Genomic DNA, 25,709 nt, shown 5'->3' on the forward strand with positions numbered 1-25,709 from the left:
ACCAGGTGCTGTGGCTCACACCTGTAATCTCAGCTCTTTGAGAGGTCCAGGCAGGAGGATTGCTCGAGGCCTAGAGTTTAAGACTAGACTGGTTAGGATGGTGAGAATCTGTCTTTATAAACAATTTGAAAATTAGCTGGATATAGTGGTGTGCTTGTGGTCCCAGCTGTTCAGGAGGTTGAGGTGGAGGCTACCTTGAGCCCAGGAATTTGAGGTAGCAACAAGCTCTGATCGCACCACTGGACTCCAGCCTGGGTGACAAAGCGAGGCCCCATCTCTTTTTGGGGAAAAAAAAAAAATCTGCAGTGAGCTGTGATTGGACCGTATCACTCCATACTCTATCCTGGGTGATGGAGCTAGACCCTGTTTCAAAAAAGTATATAATGCCTACAAAAGTTCTTATTTTATTATTATTTTAAGGTTGTATGGTATATAAGTAAATCTGTATTGGTTTAAATCCTGCATCTGCCCATTACTAACTTAATCATTCTTTGCTTCAGTTTTTCCTTCTCTAAAATGGGGATAACATGGTAATCTAGGTTGTATGTGGGGATGAAATAAATTTATCCATGATTCATATAAAGGTGCTAATTATCAACTAGTCATAGGCACATAGAGCCTATATGTCATGCCCTATTGCTTTTTTTTTTTTTTTTTTTTTTTTTTTTGAGATGGAGTCTTGCTCTGTTGCCTAGGCTGGAGTGCAGTGGCATGACCTTGGCTCACTGCAACCTCCGCCTCCTGGGTTCAATCAGTTCTCCTGCTTCAGCCTCCCAAGTAGCTGGGAATACAGGCATGCACCACCACCCCCAGCTAATTTTTGTATTTTTAGTAGAGATTGGGTTTCACCATGTTGGCCAGGCTGGTCTCAGACTGCTGACTTCAGGTGATCTGCCTGCCTCGGCCTCCCAAAGTGCTGGGATTACAGGCATGAGCCACCACACCTGGCCCCTTACTGCTTCTTATTAAGTGTCTTAGAAATTATTTGGAATTTCTTATACTAGAATTTAACTTTAAAATTTTGTCTAAATGGTTTTGTTTATTTTGGTAATGATATTGAACCTCTAAGGAATGAATGAAATAGTCTCTCCAGAAAGGAGCTGAGCTGAGCAGGGAGTTGGAAACCATACATGTTAAACTAAAAACATGATACTACAAAGGGTAGGAGTGGTTCAGAATGCCAACTACTGTGTAAACCATGGAAACTTCCTTGACTAGTGCTCTACTCCCAAAGCCCTTGCCATATAAATGCCAACTATGTCTGTGTGAAATAATAACTTGGACCATCTTAAAGCTTTTTTGTCCTTGTGGAATTTGAAATCATTTTTGTGGCTGCTGAGAATGACATTTAGAGACTATAACATTTCCTTTTATCACTTTTTTTTTTTTTTTTTCAGTGTTTGAAAGATGTATGGTGATCTTGAAACCGCCAGACGCAAGAAAACTTCTAGCAAATTCAGGGGAGGTTTGTCTACACTCAGGCTGCAGTATTTTCAGCAAACTTGATTGGACAAATGGGCCTGTGCCTTATCTTTTGGTGGAGTGAAAACATTTGAGCCAGTGAAGCCAAATCCTTATAGCAAGCAGCATGCAGCATACCTGGCTCTTTGCTGATTGCAAATAGGCATTTAAAATGTGAATTTGGAATCAGGTGTCTCCATTACTTCCAGTTAAAGTGGCATCATAGGTGTTTCCTAAGTTTTAGGTCTTGGGTAAAAACTCCACCAGTGTCTACCATCTCCACCATGAACTCTGTTAAGGAAATTTCATTTTTGTATATTCTTGCTCTTTTCTCTTCATTTTCCTGTCTTCTGCATAATCATGCCTTCTTGCTAAGTAATTCAAGCGTAAGGTCTTAGAATAATAAAATCACAATCTTAGGAGAATGAATAAAATTGTTATTTTCCCAGTCTCTTGGCCATGATGATATCTAATAATTAAAAACAAATTAAAATTTTTAAACTCCTGAAGATAAATTAGAAGAAATTGTGCACCTTCCACAAAACATACAAAGTTTAAAAGTTTGGATCTTTTTCTCAGCAGGTATCAGTTGTAAATAATGAACTAGGGGCCAAAATGCAAAACCAAAAATGAAGCAGCTACCTGTAGTTAGTAATTTCTAGTTTGAACTGTAATTGAATATTATGGCTTCATATGTATTATTTTATATTGTACTTTTTTCATTATTGATGGTTTGGACTTTAATAAGAGAAATTCCATAGTTTTTAATATCCCAGAAGTGAGACAATTTGAACAGTGTATTCTAGAAAACGATATACTAACTGAACAGAAGTGAATGCTTGTATATATTATGATAGCCTTAAACCTTTTTCTCTAATGCCTTAACTGTCAAATAATTATAACCTTTTAAAGCATAGGACTATAGTCAGCATGCTAGACTGAGAGGTAAACACTGATGCAGTTAGAACAGGTATTGATGCTGTCAGTGTTTAACACTATGTTTAGCTGTGTTTATGCTATAAAAGTGCAATATTGGACACTAGCTAGTACTGCTGCCTCATGTAACTCCAAAGAAAACAGGATTTCATTAAGTGCATTGAATGTGGATATTTCTTTAAGTTACTCATATTGTCCTTTGCTTGAATGCAATGCCGTGCAGATTTATGTGGCTGCTATTTTTATTTTCTGTGCATTACTTTTAACACCTTAAAGGGAGAAGCAAACATTTCCTTCTTCAGCTGACCGGAAATGGCCCTTTAACTGCAATAGGAAGAAAAAACAAAAAGGTTTTTGTGAAAATTGGTGATAACTGGCACTTAAGATCGAAAAGAAATTTCTGTATACTTGATGCCTTAAGATGCTATCTGCCCAAAGTTCTGAAAGACTTTAAGATAGGCAGTAATGCTTACTACAATACTACTGAGTTTTTGTAGAGTTAACATTTGATAATAAAACCTGCCTGTTTAATCTCAATGTTTGCTATTATTTTGTTTTTTGTTATTAGAAGAATTATGGCACTGATGGAAGTACATAGATAAGCCATCTCTTCCTAAGGTGGTGATAGGGTTTTTCTCTAAACTTATGTATAAAAGCTATCAGTGATAAAAGTACTCAAGATGGCCTGGCACGGTGGCTCAGGCCTGTAATCCCAGCACTTTGCGAGGCAAGGTGGGTGGATCACAAGGTCAGGAGTTTGAGACCAGCCTGGCCAAAGATGGTGAAACCCTGTCTCTACTAAAACTACAAAAATTAGCCGGGTGCGGTGGTAGGCGCCTGTGGTCCCAGCTACTTGGGAGGCTGAGGCAGGAGAATCGCTTGAACCCGGGAGGCGGAGGTTTCAATGAGCTGAGATCATGACGCTGCACTCTATCCTGGGTGATAGAGCAAGACTCCATCTCAAAAAAAAAAGGCTAAGTCTAGCCTGACTTCTAACATTTTATAGCAAGATATATTATCAGTATCACTTGACATGCAAACTCTGTTGTTAATGTGTTTCAGTTCTGAAATTAGATTATAACCCCCAAGGGCAGGGATTATGTTGTACCTACATTTCCCTCAATGTCTAGCATTTTTTTTACTTCGTAACATTTACATCAAATGTCTATATTTCTGTTCACCCAGTATGTTCATAAGCATTCATTGAGTGTAGCTTAGTTAACCCAGGACAGTTTTCAGCCCTAGTCCTTGCCAACATCACCTTACAAGAATGAAGCCATTTTTTATTAATACTTTTGGTGTTTGCCATCATGTATGGTAAAGTTCTCTAGACAAGCTAGAGTCCTCCCCCAAGTTTTCCTTGCTGTAATATCTCTGGTAGGCATTTAATGTTCAGGTTGTTACCTACCTTCAGTAGAATCAGAGTTGCCTGGGCAAAGCTAGTGTTACTCATCTTGGTGTAACACCTGGTACAGCTGCTCTCTTCATGCAGAAAAAAAAAAAAAATTGGCAGAAGGAAGTGGAGTAAGGGTGATGGGAAAGAAAGGGAGAATGAGGGAAAAGAGGACTGGGATATGTGGAAGAACCTTAAAGTTCCACCTCTTATGTGTATAGTCTTCTCCCTGCATTCTCGAGCTCTCGGGGAAAACAAAAGCTTAACAAAAGTAGACAGAATGAACATCCATGTATTTTTTTTTAAGCAATCCAGAGGTCCCACTTTTTTTTTTTTTTGAGACGGAGTCTCGCTCTGTCACTCAGGCTGGAGTGCAGTGGTGTGGTCTTGGCTCACTGCAAGCTCCGCCTACCAGGTTCTCGCCATTCTCCTGCCTCAGCCTCCGAGTAGCTGGGAGTACAGGCGCCCGCCACCACGCCCGGCTAATTTTTTGTATTTTTAGTAGAAATGGGGTTTCACCGTATTAGCCAGGATGGTTTCTATCTCCTGACCTTGTGATCCACCCGCTTCGGCCTCCCAAAATGCTGGGATTACAGGCGTGAGCCACCACACCCGTCCGAGGTCCCCCTTTTTTACATCTATTACTATTATGCCATGAATTCATAGGTTCCAGGAGCCCAGGCTTTTTCCCATTGGTTCTCACACAGTGTGCTGCTCTGGATGGAGTGGGTTAGTGCTTCGGTTGAACCCAGGGACCTTTCTCTTTGGCTTCCTTCCTTTTCTGATCATTTTCCTTCATGCATTTCGGGAGGCTATCTCAGCTCTTAGAGTGGTTAATATGCTCAAAACACACATTGATTCTATTGTCAAGAATCTTATCCTTGTTTACAACAATGCCAACAGGATGTTGGGTAACATTACAGACTCATCCAGTTTTACCATGGTAGCTTTTGTGTGGCATTCCTTTTTTGGTTGGTTGGTTGGTTTGGAAAGGGTTGCTCTGTTGCCCAGGCTAAAGTACAGTGGCACAATAGTGGTTCACTGTAGCCTCAATTTCCCAGGCTCAGATGATTCTCCCACCTCAGCATCCCAAGTAACTGGGAGACTACAGGCACGTGCCACCATCCCAGCTAATTTTTGTATTTATTTTTTTTAAGACATCGGGTTTTGCCATGTTTCCCAGGCTGGTCTTGAACTTCTGGGTTCCAGCAATCTTCCCACCTCAGCCTCCCAAAGGGCTGGGATTACAGACATGAGCCACCTTGCCCAGCCCCAGACTCTTAACCAGATCTCAAATGAACTGAGAACTCACTTAGTACCAAGGGGATGGTGCTAAGTCATTCAGGAGGCATCTGCTCCCATGATCCAATCACCTCCCACCAGGCCCTACCTTCAACATTGGGAATCACATTTCAACGTGACATCTGGAAGGGACAAACATCCACACAGGCCGGGTGCGGTGGCTCACGCCTGTAATCCCAACACTTTGGGGGGCTGAGGCAGGTGGATCACCTGAGGTCAGGAGTTCAAGACCAGCCTGACCAACATGGTGAAACCCCGTCTCGACTAAAACTATAAAAATTAGCCAGGCGTGGCGGCATGCCCCTGTAGTCCCAGCTACTCAGGAGGCTGAGGCAGGAGAATCGTTTGAACCCAGGAGGTGGAGGTTGCAGTGACTGAGCCGAGATCACGCCACTGCACTCCAGCCTGGGCGACAGAGCGAGACTCTATCTAAAAAAAAAAAAACATGAAAGAGGGGATCTGGAAGAGAAAGTAAGACTTGAAGACTGGTCGATGTAGTTAATACTCCCCTAGTTGCTCCTTCATCTACTCTGGCTCTTTGCCTAACATTGCATAAATATAGCTTATTTGTTTACAGCATCACAGAGTAGGGCTTCTAGTGCTCCTTTGGTCTGCCTTTTTACTTTATATCCAGCTTGCCATTAATTTGACAGCTACTTTATATTGTTGCCATTCTAAAAGTGAATGCTGATATATGGATAATAAATCTGCTAGTTTTACACTTGAATTTGAGCTAGTGTCTTATAACTGAAACCCTTTCGAAACTTAGAGTCAACGCTACAAACACATTTTTAAAGATCAGTGTCAAATACTCAACTTGTTCTGGTTCTCAGCCTCCTTTGTGATTCATTCTTTCCCACGTGATTGGTGTTAATCATGGTTCTCTCCTCAGTCATCTTCATCTATTCATTCTCTCTGGGCAAATTCATTCATTTATTTCCACACTCCTCTGTGGATCTATAGATCCTCTACCCAGCACTGTAATGGACATTTCCATTTGGATGTGTCCCACGCATTTCAAATCCAGCATGCTTAAAATGGAACTTATCTTGCCACATTCAAAATCCTGCTGCTTTCTGGGTTCTTTTTACTTCACTAACCAGCATCATATACTGCCAGGTCTTACGGAGGTCATTCTTTTTTTATTTTATTTTATTTTATTTTTTTGAGACGGAGTCTCCATCTGTCGCCCAGGCTATAGTACAGTGCTGTGATCTTGCCTCACCACACCCTCTGCCTACCAGGTTCAAGTGGTTCTCCTGCCTCAGCCTCCAGAGTAGCTGGGATTACAGGTGCATGCCACCACGTCTGGCTAATTTTTGTATTTTTAGTAGAGACAGGGTTTCACCATGTTGGCCAGGCTGGTCTCAAACTCCTGACCATAGGTGAGGTGATTCATCTGCCTCAGCCTCCCAAAGTGCTGGGATTACAGGCATGAACCACTGCACCTGGCCCAGGAGGTCATTCTTTTTTGTTATTTTTATTTTTTATTTTTTTTGAGACGGAGTCTCGCTCTGTCACCCAGGTTGGAGTGCAGTGGGGCAATCTCAGCTCACTGCAACCTCCACCTCCTGGGTTCAAGTGATTCTCCTGCCTCAGCCTCCTGAGTAGCTGGGATTATAGGTGCCTACCACCACACTAGGCTGGTTTTTGTATTTTTAGTAGAGACGAGATTTCACCATGTTGGCCAGGCTGGTCTTGAACTCCTTACTTCAGGCGATTCACCCCCCTCGGCCTCCCAAAGTGCCAGGATTACAGGCGTGAGCCACCGCACCCGGCGCAGGAGGTCATTCTTAACCTCCTCTCCTTCATCATCCTAGACAATAGTATCTCACCCATTTTTTGCCTCAATGTTGAACTCTATGCATCAAATTTTGTTCCTCTCTATTGGCAGTATGTTCTAAATAATTTTTAAAATTAAAAACGCAGATCTGATCATGTGCTCTTGAAATCTTTTAATAGCTTCCCATTTGCTGTGGGAAAAATCCATATATGTACAACCTGCATGACATTGCATAAGCTGATTCCAGCCTTCCTCTGTTGCTTTCTTGCAAGGTGCTTTTTCCCCTCATGCTCTGTATTCTGTGATACATTTTCCAATTGTTTGTGTGGTAGTGATTAACTTTTGTCTGTTTCCTCTACCTGAAACATCTTTTTTTCTGCTATCTGTCTCTTAACTGATGCCCACTTAGAAATCTTATCTTCCTGGGCAGGCGCAGTGGCTCATCCCTGTAATCCCAGCACTTCGGGAGACTGAGGCCAGAGGATCACTTGAGGTCAGGAGTTCAAGACCAGGCCGGCCAAGTAGTGAAACCTTGTCTCTACTAAAAGTACAAAAATTAGCTGTGCGTGGTGGTGAGCGCCTGTAATTCCAGCTACCCTGGAGGTTGAGGCCGGAGAATTTCTTGAACCCAGGAGCTGGAGGTTGCAGTGAACCAAGATCATGCCACTGCACTCCAGCCTGGGCAAAGAGCAAGACTCTGTCTCAAAACAAAACAAAACAAAACAAAAACCAAACAAACAAAAAAAGAAATCTTCCTAAGGAAGACCTTTCCTGATGAAATAGGCTCACAGTAAGATCTCCCTGTAACCAGTTTCCCATATTGTTAATGGCAGTGTGTTTCTTGTTCCTCACTAGTGACTAGTCAGTGCTTAAGATATATACAATATTTGCTGAATGAATAAATTTATATTTATTCCTGCATGTGGAAACTAATGTGATTATATATACATACATATATATATATATTTTTTAGACGGAGTCTAAAGTTTTTTAGACGGAGTCTCACTCTGTTGCCCAGGCTGGAGTGCAGTGGCCTGATCTTGGCTCGCTGCAACCTCCACCTCCCGTGTTAGATTCTCCTTGCCTCAGCCTCCCAGGTAGCTGGAACTACAGGCGCACGCCACCACGGCCAGCTAATTTTTGTATTTTTAGTAGAGACAGGGTTTCACTGTCTCTTGTTGGCCAGGCTAGTCTCGTACTCCTGACCTCGTGATCCATTCACCTCAGCCTCCCAAAGTGCTGGGATTACAGGCGTGAGCCACCATGCCCGGCTGATTCTATATATGTATATATATATTTTTAAGAATTTTTATAAATGCAAATGTTGCTAAATAGCAAATACTATGTTTCTTTCTTTTTGTTTTGTTTTGTTTTGTTTTGTTTTTTTGAGAGGGAGTTTCATTCCTGTTGCCCAGGCTGGAGTACAGTGGCAAGATCTCAGCTCACTACAACCTCAGCCTCCCAGCTTCAAGAAATTCTGCCTCAGCCTCCGGAGTAGCTGGGGTTACAGGCACCCACCACCATGCCTGGCTAATTTTTTTGTACTCTTAGTAGAGACAGGGTTTTACTATGTTGGCCAGGCTGGTCTCAAACTCCTGACCTCAGGTGATCTACCTGCCTTAGCCTCCCAAAGTGATGAGATTATAGGCATGAGCCACCGCACCCAGCCAATATTATGTTTCTTTGGCACCATTTTGTGAATTTTTAAAATGTTAATGTTAATCTAATTATTAATGGTATGCTTTTACATGGGAATATAAATTCAAAGAGTCACTTTTTTTTTTTTTTTTTTGAGACGGAGTCTCGCTCTGTCGCCCAGGCTGGAGTGCAGTGGCCGGATCTCAGCTCACTGCAAGCTCCGCCTCCTGGGTTCACGCCATTCTCCTGCCTCAGCCTCCCACGTAGCTGGGACTACAGGCGCCCGCCACATCGCCCGGCTAATTTTTTGTATTTTTTAGTAGAGACAGGGTTTCACCGTGTTAGCCAGGATGGACTCGATCTCCTGACCTCGTGATCCGCCCGTCTCGGCCTCCCAAAGTGCTGGGATTACAGGCTTGAGCCACCGCGCCCGGCCAAAGAGTCACTTTTTCACTGAAGTGCACAAAGAAGACAGTTGGGTATGAAATGTACCTTTATATTATGATTCTGGCTGCGTCTGCCATCTACTGGACACGTCATGTTGTTGGCTTTTAAGGTTTCTATTCTCAGCCAAGGTGCTCATCCAGGATTCTAACAGGATTTAAAATTTTTTCTATTTTTAAATCATACTATAATTGATGGGAAATTGATACGTTTTTTTAACTGTATTTGTTTTAGACTGGTCAAGTGAAGCAGTGCGAATGGAGAAGAAGCAAATCTGTAACTGGTTGTGATCAATTAGTTGTGAACACCATGGCACTTGGGCCAGCCTTTACTGTACTTAAAAAAAGAAAAAGAAATGTCATAGCAGTTTCCGTGTTACACATACTTTTTTTTTTAACTTTTAAGTTCAGGGGTACAAGTGCAGGTTTGTAACACAGGTAAACTTGTGTCATGGGGGTTTGTTGTACAGATCATTTCATCACCCAGGTATTTATCTTAGTACCCATTAGTTATTTTTCCTGATCCTCTCCCTCCTCCCACCCTCCGCCCTCTGAAAGGCCCCAGTGTGTGTTGTTCCCCTCTATACACATACATTTTTATAGTGATGTCACAAATTTGGTAGACAACTTTTTTTTGCCCAAATATCATTGTGCTCCTTTGCTTTTAAGATACCTACAATTTGGAATGTGATGCATCCTGTGCCTACAGGATCACATGTGATGTAGGGTGGAAAAACAGCAGAAACAACTTCATCTGTCAGGGCTTTAGGAATAGCAGATTTTTTTCTGAATTAACTGAATTGAGGTACTCAGAGGCCACCTGCTATCCAATTGCATCCCTTTGATCAAAATAAGAAAGAATTTAATCTGCCATTTACATGTACCAAGAAGGCCTAAGTGCAATTAATAGCAGGTGTCTTCTAATGTGGCAGTCTCAATCCCTATAAATAGTGTTGTTTGAGTTAGCAAAAACAAACAAAATACCAAACCAAAACAAAACCCAGGATATTCAATTACATAGAAATTTCAGATAAATAACAAATCATTTTTGGTGTAAGCATGTCCCAAATATTGCATGGGACGTGCTCATACTAAAGTGTCCTGAATTGTATCTGGAAACCCTAATATAATTCACAAATATTTAAAGGGCTTACTATCTGAAAGAAGAGAGGCAAGAGTCTTGGTACAAAGTCAGCAACCTATGTTTTCTAGCATAGAAGCTTTGCCTGGGACAATCTTGATAATAGGCCACGTAGTTCCAATAATGTTTTGCTTTATGAGTATTGTTTCATATGACCAACTTGATCAAAAATCTCTACCTAGAGTAGTTTTAACTCTGGGAAAATTTGTTTTTTAATAAAATGCCCTAGCCAGGTGCAGTGGCTCACGCCTGTAATTCCAGCACTTTGGGAGGTCAAGAAGGGCGGATTGCTTGAGCTCAAGAGTTCAAGACCAGCCTGGGCAACATAGTGAAACCATGTCTCTACAAAAAAAAAATATATATATATGTATATATGTATTTATATATGTATATTTTATATATACACACAGAATATACCCATATTCAGAAAATATATATATATATACACACACACACACATACAGAAAAATTAGCCGGGCCTGGTGGCGTGTGTCTGTAGTCCCAGCTACTTGGGAGGCTGAGGTGGGAGGATCACCTGAGCCTGGGAGGTCGAGGCTACAGTGAGCCATGATTGCGCCTGTGCACTCCAGCTGTCAACAAAGTGAGACCTTATTTCAAAAAAAAAAGAAAGAAAGAAAGAAAATGTCCTAAGACATCTAATATATCCAATTCAAGAATATTTAAATAGAATGCTTTTTTTTTTTTTTTTTGAAATGGATTCTTGCTCTGTCACCCAGGATAGAGTGCAGTGGTATATCTTGGCTCACTGCAACCTCTGTCTCCCAGGTTCAAGTGATTCTCCTGCCTCAGTCTCCTGAGCAGCAGGGACTACAGGCACTTGCATCATGCCCAGGTAATTCTTGTGTTTTATTATAGAGACGGGGTTTCACCATGCTGGCCAGGCTGGTCTTGAACTCCTGACCTCAGGTGATCCACCCACCTCAGCCTCCCAAAGTTCTGGGATTACAGGTGTGAGCCACCACTCTTGGCTTTTCTTTTTTTTTTTTTTTTTTGAGATGGAGTCTCACTCTATCAGCCAGGCTGGAGTGCAGTGGTGCGAGTTTGGCTCACTGAAGCCTCCGCCTCCTGGGTTCAAGCAATTCTCCTGCCTCAGCCTCCTGAGTAGCTGGGACTACAGGCACCTGCCGCCACGCCCAGCTAATTTTTTTACTTTTAGTAGGGACGGGGTTTCACCATGTTGGTTCGGCTGGTCTTGAACTCCTGACCTCAGGTGATCCACCCGCCTCGGCCTCCCAAAATGCTGGAATTACAGGCATGAGCCACTGGTATTACAGGCATGAGCCACTTGGGAGGCCGAGGCGGGCGGATCACCTGAGGTCAGGAGTTCCAGACAAGCCTGGCCAACATGGTGAACCCTATCTCTACTAAAAATAGAAAAAAAACTTAGCTGGGCGTGGTGGCAGGCGCCTGTAGTCCCAGCTACTTGGGAGGCTGAGACAGGAGAACTGCTTGAACCCAGGAGGTGGAGGTTGCAGTGAGCCGAGGTCGAACCATTGCGCTCCAGCCTAGGTGACAGAGCAAGACTCTGTCTCCAAAAAAAAAAAAAAAAGGATAATTAATATTTTATTACAGAATAAAGATGAAACACAATTCCATATCTTTTATAGAAGAAAAGCTGTACCGACAGAAGGATTTCTAACTAATTATGTTCTTTTACTACTAATGAGGTGAAGCATGTGCCAGAATAATGTTTCTTGTTTTTTGTTTTTTTGCTGCTGTTGTTTTTTTGACAAGGTCTCATTCTCAGCCAGGCTTGAGTGCAGTGGCTTGATCACAGCTCACTGCAACCTCAACCTCTTGGGCTCAGGTGATCCTCCCACCCCAGCCTCCCAAGTAGCTGGGACTACAAGTGCACGCCACCACGCCCAGATATTCTTTGTGTTTTTTAGTAGAGGTGGAGTTTCGCCATGTTGCCCAGGCTGGTCTTGAACTCCTGGGTGCAAGCAGTCTGCCGGCCTTGGCCTCCCCCCAAAAAGCTGGAATTACAGGCATGAGCTACCTAGACCAGCCTCAGAAGAATGTTTTAAAAATAGACTGCATGTATTTTTTTGGTTTCAAGTAGAGAAGTTTTAAGGCCTTTTGTTTTATATTCTTATTGGCAGCACTTTTTCCTGGGCACACAGAAAGCATATGATTAATTTCAAGATAGAAACATCAGAAATCATGTTCGACTCATCATTTATCACATCCAATTTGTCATCACACCCTGTAGATTTCATTTCCAACATCTTTTTTTTTTTTTTTTTTTTTGAGACGGAGTCTGGCTCTGTCGCCCAGGCTGGAGTGCAGTGGCTGGATCTCAGCTCACTGCAAGCTCCGCCTCCCGGGTTTACGCCATTCTCCTGCCTCAGCCTCCCGAGTAGCTGGGACTACAGGCGCCTGCCACCTCGCCCGGCTAGTTTTTTGTATTTTTTAGTAGAGACGGGGTTTCACCGGGTTAGCCAGGATGGTCTCGATCTTCTGACCTCGTGATCCGCCCGTCTCGGCCTCCCAAAGTGCTGGGATTACAGGCTTGAGCCACCGCGCCCGGCCTTCCAACATCTTTTGAATCATTCTCTTTGAACATTTTTATTTTCATTGCCTCATACCAGGCCTTTATTTTCTTACTCAGTTTACTATAAAAGCACAAGTTTCTTTCTTGTAATGGTCAAGTGGTCTACTAAACCAAAGCGCCAACGGAGTAGCTGGAATTACAGGCAGTTCTGCCTCTGTCTGGCTTTGTGACTCCCACCACATTAGATCTCAGTTTCCTCCGTGTAAAATGGGGCGGGATTAGAGGCTGGACCTGGGAGCTGTCGCTGATGATCGTCTCCGACTCGCTAAGTCGCGGAGTCACAAACGTGGCGGAAAGCATGCCCCCACTTTTTGGGAAGAGTAGGACGAGGGGCGGGGCTGCAGCGAGACGCACTAGTTTCGCTTTCCAGGGGAGGCAGCGGCCGGTAGCTGCTGCTGTGGGCGGCGCCCCCGGCGTGGAGTCTCCTTCCTGCCCTCTCAGGCTCCGGCGCCCCAGCGAAACGCTCCGACCGCTCCCCTCTCCCAACACTGTGGTTCCCTGGCCGCCTGCGGGGACGCGGTTGGCGGCGACACCGGAGGGGGGTGGGTCAGGAAGTGGGGGCGCGGCGGCCAGGAGCGGGCCCCGGGTGGCCGAGGGGTTCGGCGACGCGGAGGGAGGGACACTCCGGGCCGCGCTGGAGTCGGAGGGCGCCCCGGCCTCCGCAGAGACGATGGCGGAGGAAGAAGGTGACTGCCGCGGGGTCCAGCGCTCCAACGGCTGCCTGTGGTCTCGGGAAGGAGGGGCGGGGGCGCTGGAGGTGTGGGCTGGAGCTGCCGGTGGCCGCCGTGGCGGCTGCACTGGGAGGGCGGGAAGGAGCTCGGCGCCCAGGAGAGGGCTGCGGAGAAATTCAGGAGAGCGGAGCGAATGGCTCGAAGTTTTGTCGGCCGAATTGGGAAGCAAAGGCGGAGTTGAAAGTTGGGAATCCGTAGCAGGAGAGAAAGCTGTGCTAGGAGTGGTTGTGAGGGAGGGGGGATCCTGAGCAGATTCTTGGTGAAGTCGGGGGCGCAGTTTGGTTTCGAAGATGCAGGTTTAGGTACTGAATGCATATTTGAATGTGGTCGTTGTTTCACTCAAGGCCCCTCATTCGGAGGGCGATTTTTAAAGGGCTGTGGGTATTGACAAATCCAGAGGCACAGGGGGTGAGGGGACATTCACCACGGGGATAAAGAGGCAGAGGTTTGGGATAAACATGGTATGATGAATGGGGAATGGGTGAACACCCAGAAACTGAAGAAAGCCAAGTTCACTTAGGTTTAGAGGAAAATGGTAAAGGGCAGAGCCATCTAAGTATTATAGTTTTGGGAGATGATGAGGCCAGGAGGCCTTTGAAGGTCAAAGTGGGTGAGTAGAGAGGGGGTTTCTCCATGTTGGTCAGGCCGGTCTCGAACTCCGGACCTTAGGTGATCCGCCCACCTCGGGCCTCCCAGAGTGCTGGGATTACAGGCGTGAGCCACTGCGCTCGGTCGACTCAAGCCTTTTTGAACCAAGAGTACAGGGAAGCAGTTTAAAGAATTTAGCGGAAAGCAGTTTTTAAAAATTAAGCACAAGAAGTGTTTACTGATCTGTGACTTGCTGACCTGTCCCTATGCAGGCTTGGTTCATATTTGCTTCCTCTTGAGTTTTCAGAGTGTTAAAGCTGGTCTGAATTTAAGACATTCTAACTAAAAACAGCTTCAAAACCAAAGCTATTTGTCGTTGGTGAGAAAGAATGTAATTCCACTTGTTTCCTTGGTTCTGTCTGTGGTTACAGTATATTATCATTTGAAATATTTCTTGATGTATTTTTCTTTTCTAATTGCAAATTTATGGGGGTAGGTTGATACACTAGCTTGCATGTTCCTATGAGTACATTCATGCTTAACTTAAAGCATTCAAAAAGTTAACACTGCATAAAAAAATCAATACTACAATACTGAAAGTCTTTAATACATCATGCAAAATGGAAAATTATTTTAGACTATGGTTGTACTTAAATAGATCTGTGGAGCCAATATTAAAAGATTGTACCGTTTTGTAAATTTTACTTATGTGATATAAAATGATAAATGGGCTGGGCATGGTGGCTCATGCCTGTAGTCCCAGCACGTTGGGAGGCCAGGGTGAGTGGATCACTTGAAGTCAGGAGTTCAAGACCAACCTGGCTAACACAGTGAAACCCCATCTCTACTAAAAATACAAAAATTAGCCAAGTGGAGTGGCGAACGTCTGTAGTTCCAGCTACTCGGGAGGCTGAGGCAGGAGAATCACTTGAACCCAGGAGGCTGAGGTTGCAGTGAACCGAGATTGCACCATTGCACTCCAGCCTGGGTGACAGAGCGAGACTCCATCTCAAAAAAAACAAAATTAAGGCTGGGCACGGTGGCTCACACTTGTAATCCTAACACTTTGGGAGGCCAAGGCGGGTGGATCACGAGGTCAGGAGTTCGAGACCAGTCTGGCCAATATGGTGAAACCCTGTCTCTACTAAAAAATACAAAAATTAGCCCGGCGTGGTGGCGCATGCCTATAGTCCCAGCTACCTGGGAGGCTGAGACAAGAGAATCGCTGGAACCCAGGAGGCTGAGGTTGCATTGAGCCGAGATCGCCCCTCTGCACTCCAGCCTGGGTGACAGAGCGAGACTCCCTCTCAAAAATAAAATAAATAAAATAAAAAATGATTTTTGGTTGTAGAATTACATATAATTCAAAAACAGTTAAATACATCTTATATGGGACAATTAATGGGTTGCAGTTTATTAAAATATTGCTTTATTCAACACATTTTTAATTCCATAAATATTTGTGTTCATACTCTATTAGATGCAAGGATATAATAGCAATGAATGAGTAATTAAACTTTCATTTATTATAATGCTAGTAATAATAATATATATAGCACGCCTGTCTATGTGCCAGGCATTCTGAGTGTTTTTTGTTTATTTGTCACTCTATAGTTTTTTTCCCCAAAAATTCATATTATCTTTTATTCGCTGTGTTAAAATTAGACTAAATAGTCTGTATATTTTACTTGTATCCAGGTGTTCTCCATGTCCCATCTTACTGACAATTCACATTCGCTTGGATCCTCTTCATTGTCCAAGTAAATACTCTGGGAATCTGTTTTTTAAAAAAATGTCTTCCTTGATGCAGTAGAGGGCCGGGGTGTTTATGCTTTCTGAAAGCAGTGTTAGAGCAAAGAAAGAAGTGACAACCTTGAGTAGAGCAGTATTAACATTTCATTTGGAAACTGCTATGTCTAGCCTGTGTGGACATTTGAAAGCCTGTTTGTAGCCCTACTATTTCATATAAAGATGACTGGACTGAAGTCTGAAATAGCAGGTTACTTTTGTGGATGTGTAATCATCTTCATTTAGTTTGACTTTTTCTTTACAATGCTAAAAATACAACATAGTGAAAAGGAGTGGCTGGATGTTGTGACTCACGCCTGTAATCCCAGCACTTTGGGAGGCTGAGGCAGGTGAATCACAAGGTCAGGAGTTCGAGGCCAGCCTGGCCAACATGGTGAAACCGCCGTCTCTACTCAAAATACAAAAAATTAGCTGGGCGTAGTGGCAGACGCCTGTAATCCCAGTTACTTGGGAGGCTGAGGCAGGAGAATTGCCTGAACCCGGGAGGCGGAGGTTGCAGTGAGCCGGCATGGCGCCACTGCACTGCAGCCTGGGCAAAAAGAGTGAAACTCTGTCTCAAAAAAAAAAAAAAAAAAGATAGTAAAAAGGAAGCTTGAATTACATCGCAGAGCTTTCCTGTCAGAACTGATCTCATTTGTCCATTGCTTTGGCCTTTGCTTTTTTCCACCTAGAGATGTATGGCTTTGTTTTTCCATTATGAAATTATATGGAAAGTTAGCTTTAGGGATAAGGTTGAAGAGATGAGCTAAAATGAATACTGTATTTATCAAGTCATAATTTTCGCTCTTACAGTTTAATGCCACTAAAATTGGTATGTCTTAAAATCAGTATATGCATTCAGTATGACAGTGTGTTTTTTTTCCCCCTTGAAAACCTATTGAGTGGTATCTTCAAATATATGGCATCTTAGAATCAGGAAAAAATAATATTATAGATCTTTTATAGATTACATATTTGTATGGTCCTTGATCATTGCTAATATAAATTCTTGAGAGGTGACTGTTGAGAGTTGTATACTTCAGAAATTACTTGAAAATCTATGCAAAATTTTTGTGTGAGTTGTACTTTTATAAACAAAATTCATTTATGGGCACAAAGAGAACATGTTTAATTAAAGTCCTGTAAAGCGATTTGATAAAGAACATTTTTAAAAAGGAAAATGATAGTTTTTTGTAAGAACACGTTTTATGTGACTATTCCCCTCCTAATTTATCACTAAGTGTGTATTTTTAGACTCTAATGGGAAAGACCCACTTACCTAGCCCATTGGTCACTTATAATATATCTGTTGACTATCTCAATAGATTTGTTAATTTGATTTCTGAAATTATCCAATTAAATGTTTTAAAGTCCAGTGCTGTTATGTGATTAATTATGCAGGTGTACCTACAAAGGAAGGTTCTTGCGGTTGTATTTTCCCCTTGTATTCTTTTAAAATAAAATTAAAAACAATAATTTGCTTTGGAAGACTTTATTTGATTTTGCATAAATATTCGTTCTTGATGACTGCTTCTAACTTTTACTTTAACCCAGAGCAGGGGAATATTAAAGAGGCATAATGAGGAAGAAATATAGTGATATTTACTAATTGACCTAGATTTATATGTATAAATACTCAAAGTCTGGGTTACGTTTTTCTAATAATGCCATTTTTTGTTTTTTTGTTTTGTTTCATTTTGTTTTTGAGACGGAGTCTCCCTCTGTCACCCAGGCTAGAGTGCAGTGGCACGATCTTGGGTCACTGCAACTCCACCTACTGGGTTCCAGTGATTCTCCTGCCTCAGCCTCCTAAGTAGCTGGGATTACAGGAGCGCACCACCACACCCGGCTAATTTTTGTATTTTTAGTAGAGACGGGGTTTCACCGTGTTGACCAGGCTGGTCTTGAACTCCTGACCTCAGGTGATCCACCCACCTTGGCCTCCCAAAGTGTTGGGATTACAGGCGTGAGCCACCATGTCTGGCCTAATAATGTCATTTTAAAATATTTTCATTGATTTCACTACTTAATGTGACTACAGAATAAATGGTAGTATAGAAATGAGTAAACATTAGATTCATCAGTCTGAATCCATTAAATGTACAGCTTTTTTTCTCACTATGTCAGTGTTTAAAGATATTTTAATGAGCATGTAAGTTTGCTATGAAGCTATTTTAAAATATGTTTATTTTATTCATTTTCCACAGTAAAGCTAAGAACATACATCTGATCAGCAGCAACTGATTCATTTCTCCTTCTTTGACTTCTATGTTTATTTTCACATTTCATAGCCTGAAGTTATTACTAAGAGAAAGGAAAAAACTGTCTTCCACTTCCATGAGAAAGATAAATTATTGTACCACTTTATAACTTGGCAGGAACACTCTGTACTTATAGTATCGTAATCTATCCCACGAGATGATTAATTCTAGGGAGGAAAAGTATAAATTGTACATAGTACATTCCTGTTTAACTTGGAGTTTAGTTTACTAGTTTGGAGGTAACTTCTGCATCACATTTTCTAAAACTGGAGCTAGAAGAGGAAGCTAGTCTAATCCTGGGAAATTATTTTGAGACCTTCTCATATATAAGTATCTTTGTAGGTTCAGCCTATTTTCTAATCCCTAAATCTAAAAGATTGTACAATGCTAATGATAACACAGCACTGAAATTCTGCAGAGCTTTCAGGGTTATTTAAACAAAGAAGTGTAGTTTATGATAATGTGTTATGTTTTGATTTTTACAAAACACTTAAACCATGAGTTATGCATTTGATACTTTAATGTAACTAGAATTATGAGCTGAATAATACCTTGACTCTAATTTGGAAAAGAGCTTACTTATTTTGGGATGTTTTGAAAATTGCATCATCTTGGGAGAAGAGCGCATTGGTTTACTACTAGGATTGTCAAAACACAAATTGGGGAGTGGAACTTAAAATTGTCTTTTTTTTTGGACAAAAGAAAATTTTGCAGGGGTGCCAAAATAATTATGAAAAGGTTATCTTTGATGCTAATGGTCTCAATGGTACTTTTGCTTTAGAATAATAAAGGTTAATTGGCTCAGGATACAGATCAAAATAATTCTATACACACATTGCAATAATGTCTTAAATATTTTAAGGACCACCTGTAGAGCTGCGCCAAAGAAAAAAGCCAAAGTCTTCAGAAAATAAGGAATCTGCCAAAGAAGAGAAAATCAGTGACATTCCAGCTCCTGAAAGAGTTCCAAAACGTAAGTTAGTCTTGGAATTTGTGCTACTACAAAAATAGTTTACGTTAGAGAGTATATTAATATTTTAAATATACATATTTTGAGATTAAGTATATGCTCAGCTTTCACTAGGTTTTGAACAACCCCCAAATCTCACTGGCTTATGACAAACATTTATTTCTAATTAATATTACATGTTGTGGCTGTAGTTTGGCTGTCATAATTTTATGTGTTGTGAAGGGGAATAGTCCCTATTTGGAAAAGATTTTTCTTGTGACATAGGAAAAGAGGAGGCAGAATCATGCAATGCCTCTTAAAGTTTCTGCTGACCTAGCACACTATCACTTGTACGCACCTTTTATTGACCCAAGCAAGTCATATAATCAGTTTAGACGATGGGATGTGAAGTATATTTTCATTACAGGGAAGTGTTCCAGGTCCACATGGTAGTGGGAAGGGATATATAATCTTTTTACTGGGAAGGAGAAAATAGTTGTGAATAATAATATAGTTTACCACATCCTGTCCTTGTGATTTATTTCCCTCCCTCAGACAAAATACACTTACTTTTTCCCACACCCTAAGACTCTGCCTTATCTAGTCACAGCCTTCATCCTGGGCTTATCCACATCAGGGCCGGCTATGACTCGTTCTAATCCAGAGATCTATGAACTAAACAGACAGGTTATCTGTTTTGTGTCAGGGGCTCCCAAGACCACCCCCATGTTTCGTTATTAGCTGGAAGGACTCACAAGTTTCCGAATGAAGTTGTATTTACAGCTATGATTGATTGATTGATTGATTTTTGAGACAGAGTCTCGCTCTGTCACCCAGGCTGGAGTTCAGTGGCATGATCTCAGCTCACTACAACTTCCGCCTTCTGGGTTCAAGCAATTCTCCTGCCTCGGCCTCCTGAGTAGCTCACACCACCATGCCTGGCTAATTTTTGTTTTTTTGGTAGAGACGGGGTTTCCCCATGTTGGCCAGTCTGGTCTCGAACTCCTGACCTCAAGTGATCCACCTACCTCAGCCTCTCAAAGTGCTGAGATTATAGGCATGAGCCACTGTGTCCAGCCTACGGCTATGATTTATTATAGCAAATAATATAAAACAAAATCAGCAAAGTGAAAAGACCTATTGTGGTGAAATCTGCAAGAAACCAGGCATAGGCTTCCAAATTTCCACTGCAGTAGAGTCACACAGGATGGGCCTGATTCCTTCAGCATCAAATTGTGACATTTGTAAAGTTTTATCTACCAGGGAAGCTCATTAGTGATTCAGTGCTCAGGGTTTTTATTGGGGGCTAGTCATGTAGGTATCCTCTGCCTACCATGTACCAAAATTCTTGACTCCCAGAAAGAAATCATAAACTACATTATTTGTACAAAGAGGATAGGCACTGTTATCAGTTAGAGAATGGTGGGAACTCTCCTGAAATTGAAGTTCCTAGATGCCAGCCAAGAGAGCCTACCTTGTAAGCAGGGCTTTCTTTTTTTCTTTTTTCTCTTTTTTTTTTTCTTTCTTGAGACAGAGTCTCACCCTGCCACCCAGGCAGGAGTGCCATGGTGCAGTCTCTGCTTATTGCAACCTCCACCTTCTGGGTTCAAGCAATTCTTGTGCCTCAGCCTCCCAAGTAGCTGGGATTATAGGCATGTGCCACCACACTTGGTTAATTTTTGTGTTTTTAGTAGAAACACGGTTTCACCATGTTGGCCAGGCTGGTCACCTCCTGACCTCAGGTGATCCGCCTGCAAGCAGGCCTTTCTCAGGAAAGTGTTCTCAGACCGGCTGTGTTAACTCTTTTCTGCACATCCCCCCGCTCAGTATACATTGTTGGACAGGGACAGGATATCCCCTTACTCTGGGAGAAGGAATCTGTTGTGTTTATGCCCCAGTTGTGTTCCTGGGGAATTGTTTCCCAATTCATTGTTCTCCATGGTCCTTGATTTTGCACTCTGGAGATCTTTTCTCTTCCATTTTCTTCTATAACCATATCTAAAGATGGGTTTGGAGAATGTATCATCCTTAAGGGCTAAACAGCTTTCTCATACTGCTTCCTCTGCACTGAAAGTTGAGGCCTGTATATAAATTTGCTCAAGATAAAGGCTGTGGGTAATAGTTGAGGGGCTGGCTACAAGAAAACTATATTTGGGAGCTGGAAAAATGAAGATCTATATTACATCATGACAAAACATTTGATAATACTGTTTCCTGTGAATAGTTGACAATACTATTTTTTTCTATCATTTTAGGTAATGAGATTGCAAAACAGAATGTTACTAGAGTGCCTTTGGTATTAACAGCTGCATTTGACTATAGGAAAGAGATCTGAGTTTAGAATGGAATTGGTCTATTTGTAAGTGGGAATGAAGAAGAAAATAGAGAATTCCAAAATTCTGGGACTTGTAATGTTGAAGTGAGAACAGTTTATAAACCAGGCAAGGTGGCTCAAGCCAGTAATCCCAGCACTTTGGGAAGCTGAGGCAGAGGATTGCTTGAGATTAGAAGTTCAGGACCATCCTGGACAACATAGTGAGACCCTGTCTTTATTTAAAAAAAAAGAAAAGAAAAGAAAAAGCCATTTGTCTTTTTCAACCAATAAAAGTTAAAATCACGAAATGGGAGGCCGGGCACGGTGGGTCAAGCCTGTAATAACAGCACTTTGGGAGGCTGAGGCGGGTGAATCACGAGGTCAGGAGATTGAGACCATCCTGGCTAACATGGTGAAACCCCGTCTCTACTAAAAAAATGCAAAAATTAGCCGGGCATGGTGGCGGGCGCATGTAGTCCCAGCTTCTTGGGAGGCTGAGACAGGAGAATCGCTTGAACCTGGGAGGTGGAGGTTGCAACGAGCCGAGATTGTGCCACTGCACTCCAGCCTGGGTGACGGAGCAAGACTCCGTCTCAAAAAAAAAAAAAAAAAAAAAGAGAAATGCTTTGAGTAACAAAGGCTGATTAAGATGAGTCCTTAGTGCAAAGGTCAAATCAAGGGCATAGCTATTGTACAATTTGTTAAAATGTGTGAATAAATTAAGGTAGTTCCTACTAAATCTTGTTGGACACAGGACTTAGACAAAAAGAACTAAAGCTGTTGGCCCACAAAAGTTTAATAAACTCAAACTATGTATAATGAAGCCTTTGAGAAGGCATATCTAGAAAAGATGTGCAATTTAGCCTTTGAGCGTGGCATATCTAGAATAATTTGTAGCTATAGTTACTGGAACATGGAGCTGACTGAAATCAAGTAGGTAAATCAATAAAACTTTTCTTTGCAAAATGAGTGATTTAATTGTTTAAAAGTGAAGTATAATTAACATACAATTAAATGCACAGATTCTTAGTTGTTTAATTAAATGCATTTTGACATGTGAATGCAGGCAAAACAAACTATAGAACATTACCATTATCTCTGAAAGTTTCCTTGTACCTCATTCCTATTGTTTTGATAGTTATCACTACTGAATAATTTCATATGTTCTAGAACTTCATTATAAATGGAATCATACGTGCTTCAGTGTCCAAATTCTTTCATTCAGCTCAGTATGTTATCTTTGAAAAATGTAATATTTTGTGGCTGGGTGCATTGGCTCACGCTTGTTAGCCATGTGTGTAATCCTAGCATGTTGGCAGGCCGAGGCAGGAGGTTTGCTTGAGTGCAGGAGTTTGAGACCAGCCTGAGCAACAAGGCGAAACCCCATCTCTACAAAAAATATAAAAATTTGCCAGGCATGGTGGCACGTGCTTGTAGTTTCAGCTACTTGGGAGGCTGAGGCGGGAGGATCACTTAAGCCCATGAGATTGAGGCTCTGGTGAGCCATGATCATGCCACTGCACTCTAGTTTGGGTGACTGAATGACACCCTATTTCATAAAAATAAAAAATAAAAATATAATCATTTTGAAATTCATCCATGTTGTGTATCTCAATAGTTCATTTCCCTTTATTGTTAAGTATATTCCAGTGTTTGAATATATAGTCATGTGTTGCTTAATGACAGGGATATGTTCTGAGAAATGCACCATTAGGTGATTTTGTCATATTCACACAAACTAGATGGTACAGCCTACTACACACCTAGGCTATGTAGTATAGCCTATTCCTCCCAGGCTACAAACCTGTACGGTATGTTACTGTACTGAATACTGTAGGCAGTTGTAACACAATGGTAAGCATTTGTGTATCTAAATATATCTAAACTCAAAAGGTACAGTAAAAATACGGTATTACAATCTTATAGGGCCACCATCATATATGCAGTCCATTGTTGATTGAAATGTCATTGTGCAGGGCATGACTGTACCATAATTGTTTATCCTTGTTCCTCTTGTTGGACATTTAGGTTGTTTCTAGTATTTAGTTGTTATGAATAAGAATGCTATGAACATTCCTGTACTGGTTTCCTTGAACATATGTTTTCATTTCTGTTAGGTAAATACATAGAAGAATTGCTAGTTAAGCTTTTGAGAGAGCGTACTGTTGAACTGCCAGCCTAGATTTAAAATAACTCTTAACTCTTCAGGTCTTGAAATAAATGACATTTGAGCCCCTAACTACAGATTGAGTAAACTGCTCTCAGGTTCTCTCCTGAGAAGGAGTGAGTATGTTTTGCTTAGGAGAGAAATGAATATCGTGTATTAAAAATATTTTGGCCAGGACTGGTGGCTCACACCAGTAATCCCAGCACTTTGGGAGGCCGAGACAGGCGTATCACTTGAGGTCAGGAGTTTGAGACCAGCCTGGCCAACATGGCGAAACCCTGTCTCTACTAAAAAAAAAAAAAAAGCCAAATGTGGCAGTGCATGCCTGTAGTTCTAGCTACGTGGGAGGCTGAGGCATGAGAATCACTTGAACCTGGGAGGTGGAGGTTGCAGTGAGCCAAGATTGTGCCACTGCACTCTAGCCTGGGTGACAGAGGAGACTCCATCACAAAAAAACAAACAAAAAATGTAAGCTTAGGCAATATAGTGAGACTTCATCTCAACAAAAAATAAAAAAATAAAAAAATTAGCCAATCGTGGTGGTGCACACCTGTAGTCCCAGGTTCTTGGGAGGCTGAGACACAAGAATTGCTTAAATCCAGGAGGTGGAGATTGCAGTGAACCGAGAATGTGCCACTGCACTCCAGCCTGGGCAACAGATGAGACTCCAAAAAAAAAAAAAAAAAAAAAAATTAAAGCCTAGGCAATATAGCGAGACCTCATCTCCACAAAAAAATTTTAAAAAAAAATTAGCTGAGAATGTTGTGGTGCATGCCTATAGTCCCAGCTACTTGGGAGGCTGAGGTAGGAGGATTGCTTAAGCCTGAGAAGTGGTGTTTGCAGTGAACCGAGATTGCGCCACTGCACTCCAGCCTGGGCAATGCAGCAAGACTCTGTCTCAAAAAAAAAAATTTTTTTTAATTTGAAAAATACAATGTAAGAAAGAAAATTAAATAAGTCTAGAAATATCGACTACAAAATAGTATTTCCTCCCCAACTACAAAAATATATTTTCAGGGTAGAAAATGTGGAAAGTAGAGGAAATAAAAAAACTGCATCCATAATTTCAGTAGATATAAATACTCTTAAAATTTTGGCATAAGTATGGCTTTTTTTCTATGTACTTATAGTTTTTTTTCCACTTTTTGTGAAATTGAACCCTGCATTTTTTTCTCAACATATCATTGGCTTTTTTATGTGCATTAAATATTACTTAACTGTGTTCTGTATTACTGATAGTGACATTTTATAACTGTTTTTAATTTTGTGTGCCTGATCACCATTTTACAAATGAAGGGACTGATGCACATAGAAGTTATCTGATTAGTCTGGTTTGTGACTAACAGCTTAAAGTCAGATCCTTTTAGATTTTCAAACTAAAATGGTTTTATTTTAAGACAATTTCTAGGACCCAGAGCTCCTTATTTTCTCTAAAATACGTGTACTTATGCCAAACACTGAAAGCTTGATGTCTACTCCATCTTTGACTCCTTACAAAAGTAAAATATTTATTATTGCCAGACGTGGTGGCTCATGCCTGTAATCCCAGCACTTTGGGAAGCCGAGGTGAGCGGATCACCTGAAGTCTGGAGTTCAAGACCAGCCTGACCAACATGGAGAAACTCCGTCTCTACTCAGAATACAAAATTAGCCAGGCGTGCTGGCTCATGCCTGTAATCCCAGCTACTCGGGAGGCTGAGGCAGGAGAATCGCTTGAACCCGGGAGGCGGAGGTTGCAGTGAGTCGAGATCATGCCATTGCACTCCAGCCTGGGCAACAACAGCGAAACTCTGTCTCAAAAAAAAAAAAAGTAGTATTAAGGTTAGGCATTTATATATAGAAATTGATTGAATATACTTTTTATAATAGTTCCTGATAAGTAGGATTAATTTGCCATTGTCTAAGCCTTAATGAAAAAAAAAACCCCAGGAAATCCATTTAGAAATTTCTAAGTGCTTTTGCCAAACTGCCACCCTAGATTACTTTTCTTACTAGTTTTTATAGTTCGTTCATATTGTCTCAACATTGCTTTAATGATTTCATATATTTTTTCAGGTATGCTTGTGTGGCACAATAATGATAGCCAGTATTTGCTGAGCTCTTACTGTATATCAGGAACCATGCCAGATGCTTTACACATGCTACTGGAAATTTTATTTTATTTTGAGATGGAGTTTCGCTCTTGTGGCCCAGGCTGGAGTGCACTGGTGTGAGAGCTCACTGCAACCTCCACCTCCTG

The 25,709-nt window shown here is 41.6% G+C and overlaps 2 protein-coding genes across 10 annotated transcripts in view; both read left to right on the top strand.

The window, feature by feature from the left end:
• Positions 1–2,934, top strand: part of ESRP1 (epithelial splicing regulatory protein 1) — a 73,948-nt gene extending 71,014 nt beyond the window's left edge. For all 7 annotated transcript variants that reach the window (XM_010358609.2, XM_010358606.2, XM_010358608.2 and 4 more), the window contains one exon: positions 1,398–2,934. In XM_010358609.2, the coding sequence (XP_010356911.1) occupies positions 1,398–1,418 (21 nt within the window). In that variant the 3' untranslated portion in view covers positions 1,419–2,934. The remainder of the gene's footprint in view (positions 1–1,397) is intronic.
• Positions 2,935–13,212: 10,278 nt separating this feature from the next.
• The window catches only part of DPY19L4 (dpy-19 like 4), a 70,816-nt gene continuing 58,319 nt past the window's right edge, over positions 13,213–25,709 (top strand). For 2 of the 3 annotated variants that reach the window (XM_010358604.2, XM_030937995.1), the window contains exons 1-2: positions 13,213–13,358; positions 18,903–19,013. In XM_010358604.2, the coding sequence (XP_010356906.1) occupies positions 13,343–13,358; positions 18,903–19,013 (127 nt within the window). In that variant the 5' untranslated portion in view covers positions 13,213–13,342. The remainder of the gene's footprint in view (positions 13,359–18,902; positions 19,014–25,709) is intronic. The other variant, XM_010358605.2, reaches the window with a different exon arrangement.

The sequence above is a fragment of the Rhinopithecus roxellana genome, chromosome 9, assembly GCF_007565055.1.
Source record: "Rhinopithecus roxellana isolate Shanxi Qingling chromosome 9, ASM756505v1, whole genome shotgun sequence".
Classification (NCBI taxonomy): Eukaryota; Metazoa; Chordata; class Mammalia; order Primates; family Cercopithecidae; genus Rhinopithecus; species Rhinopithecus roxellana.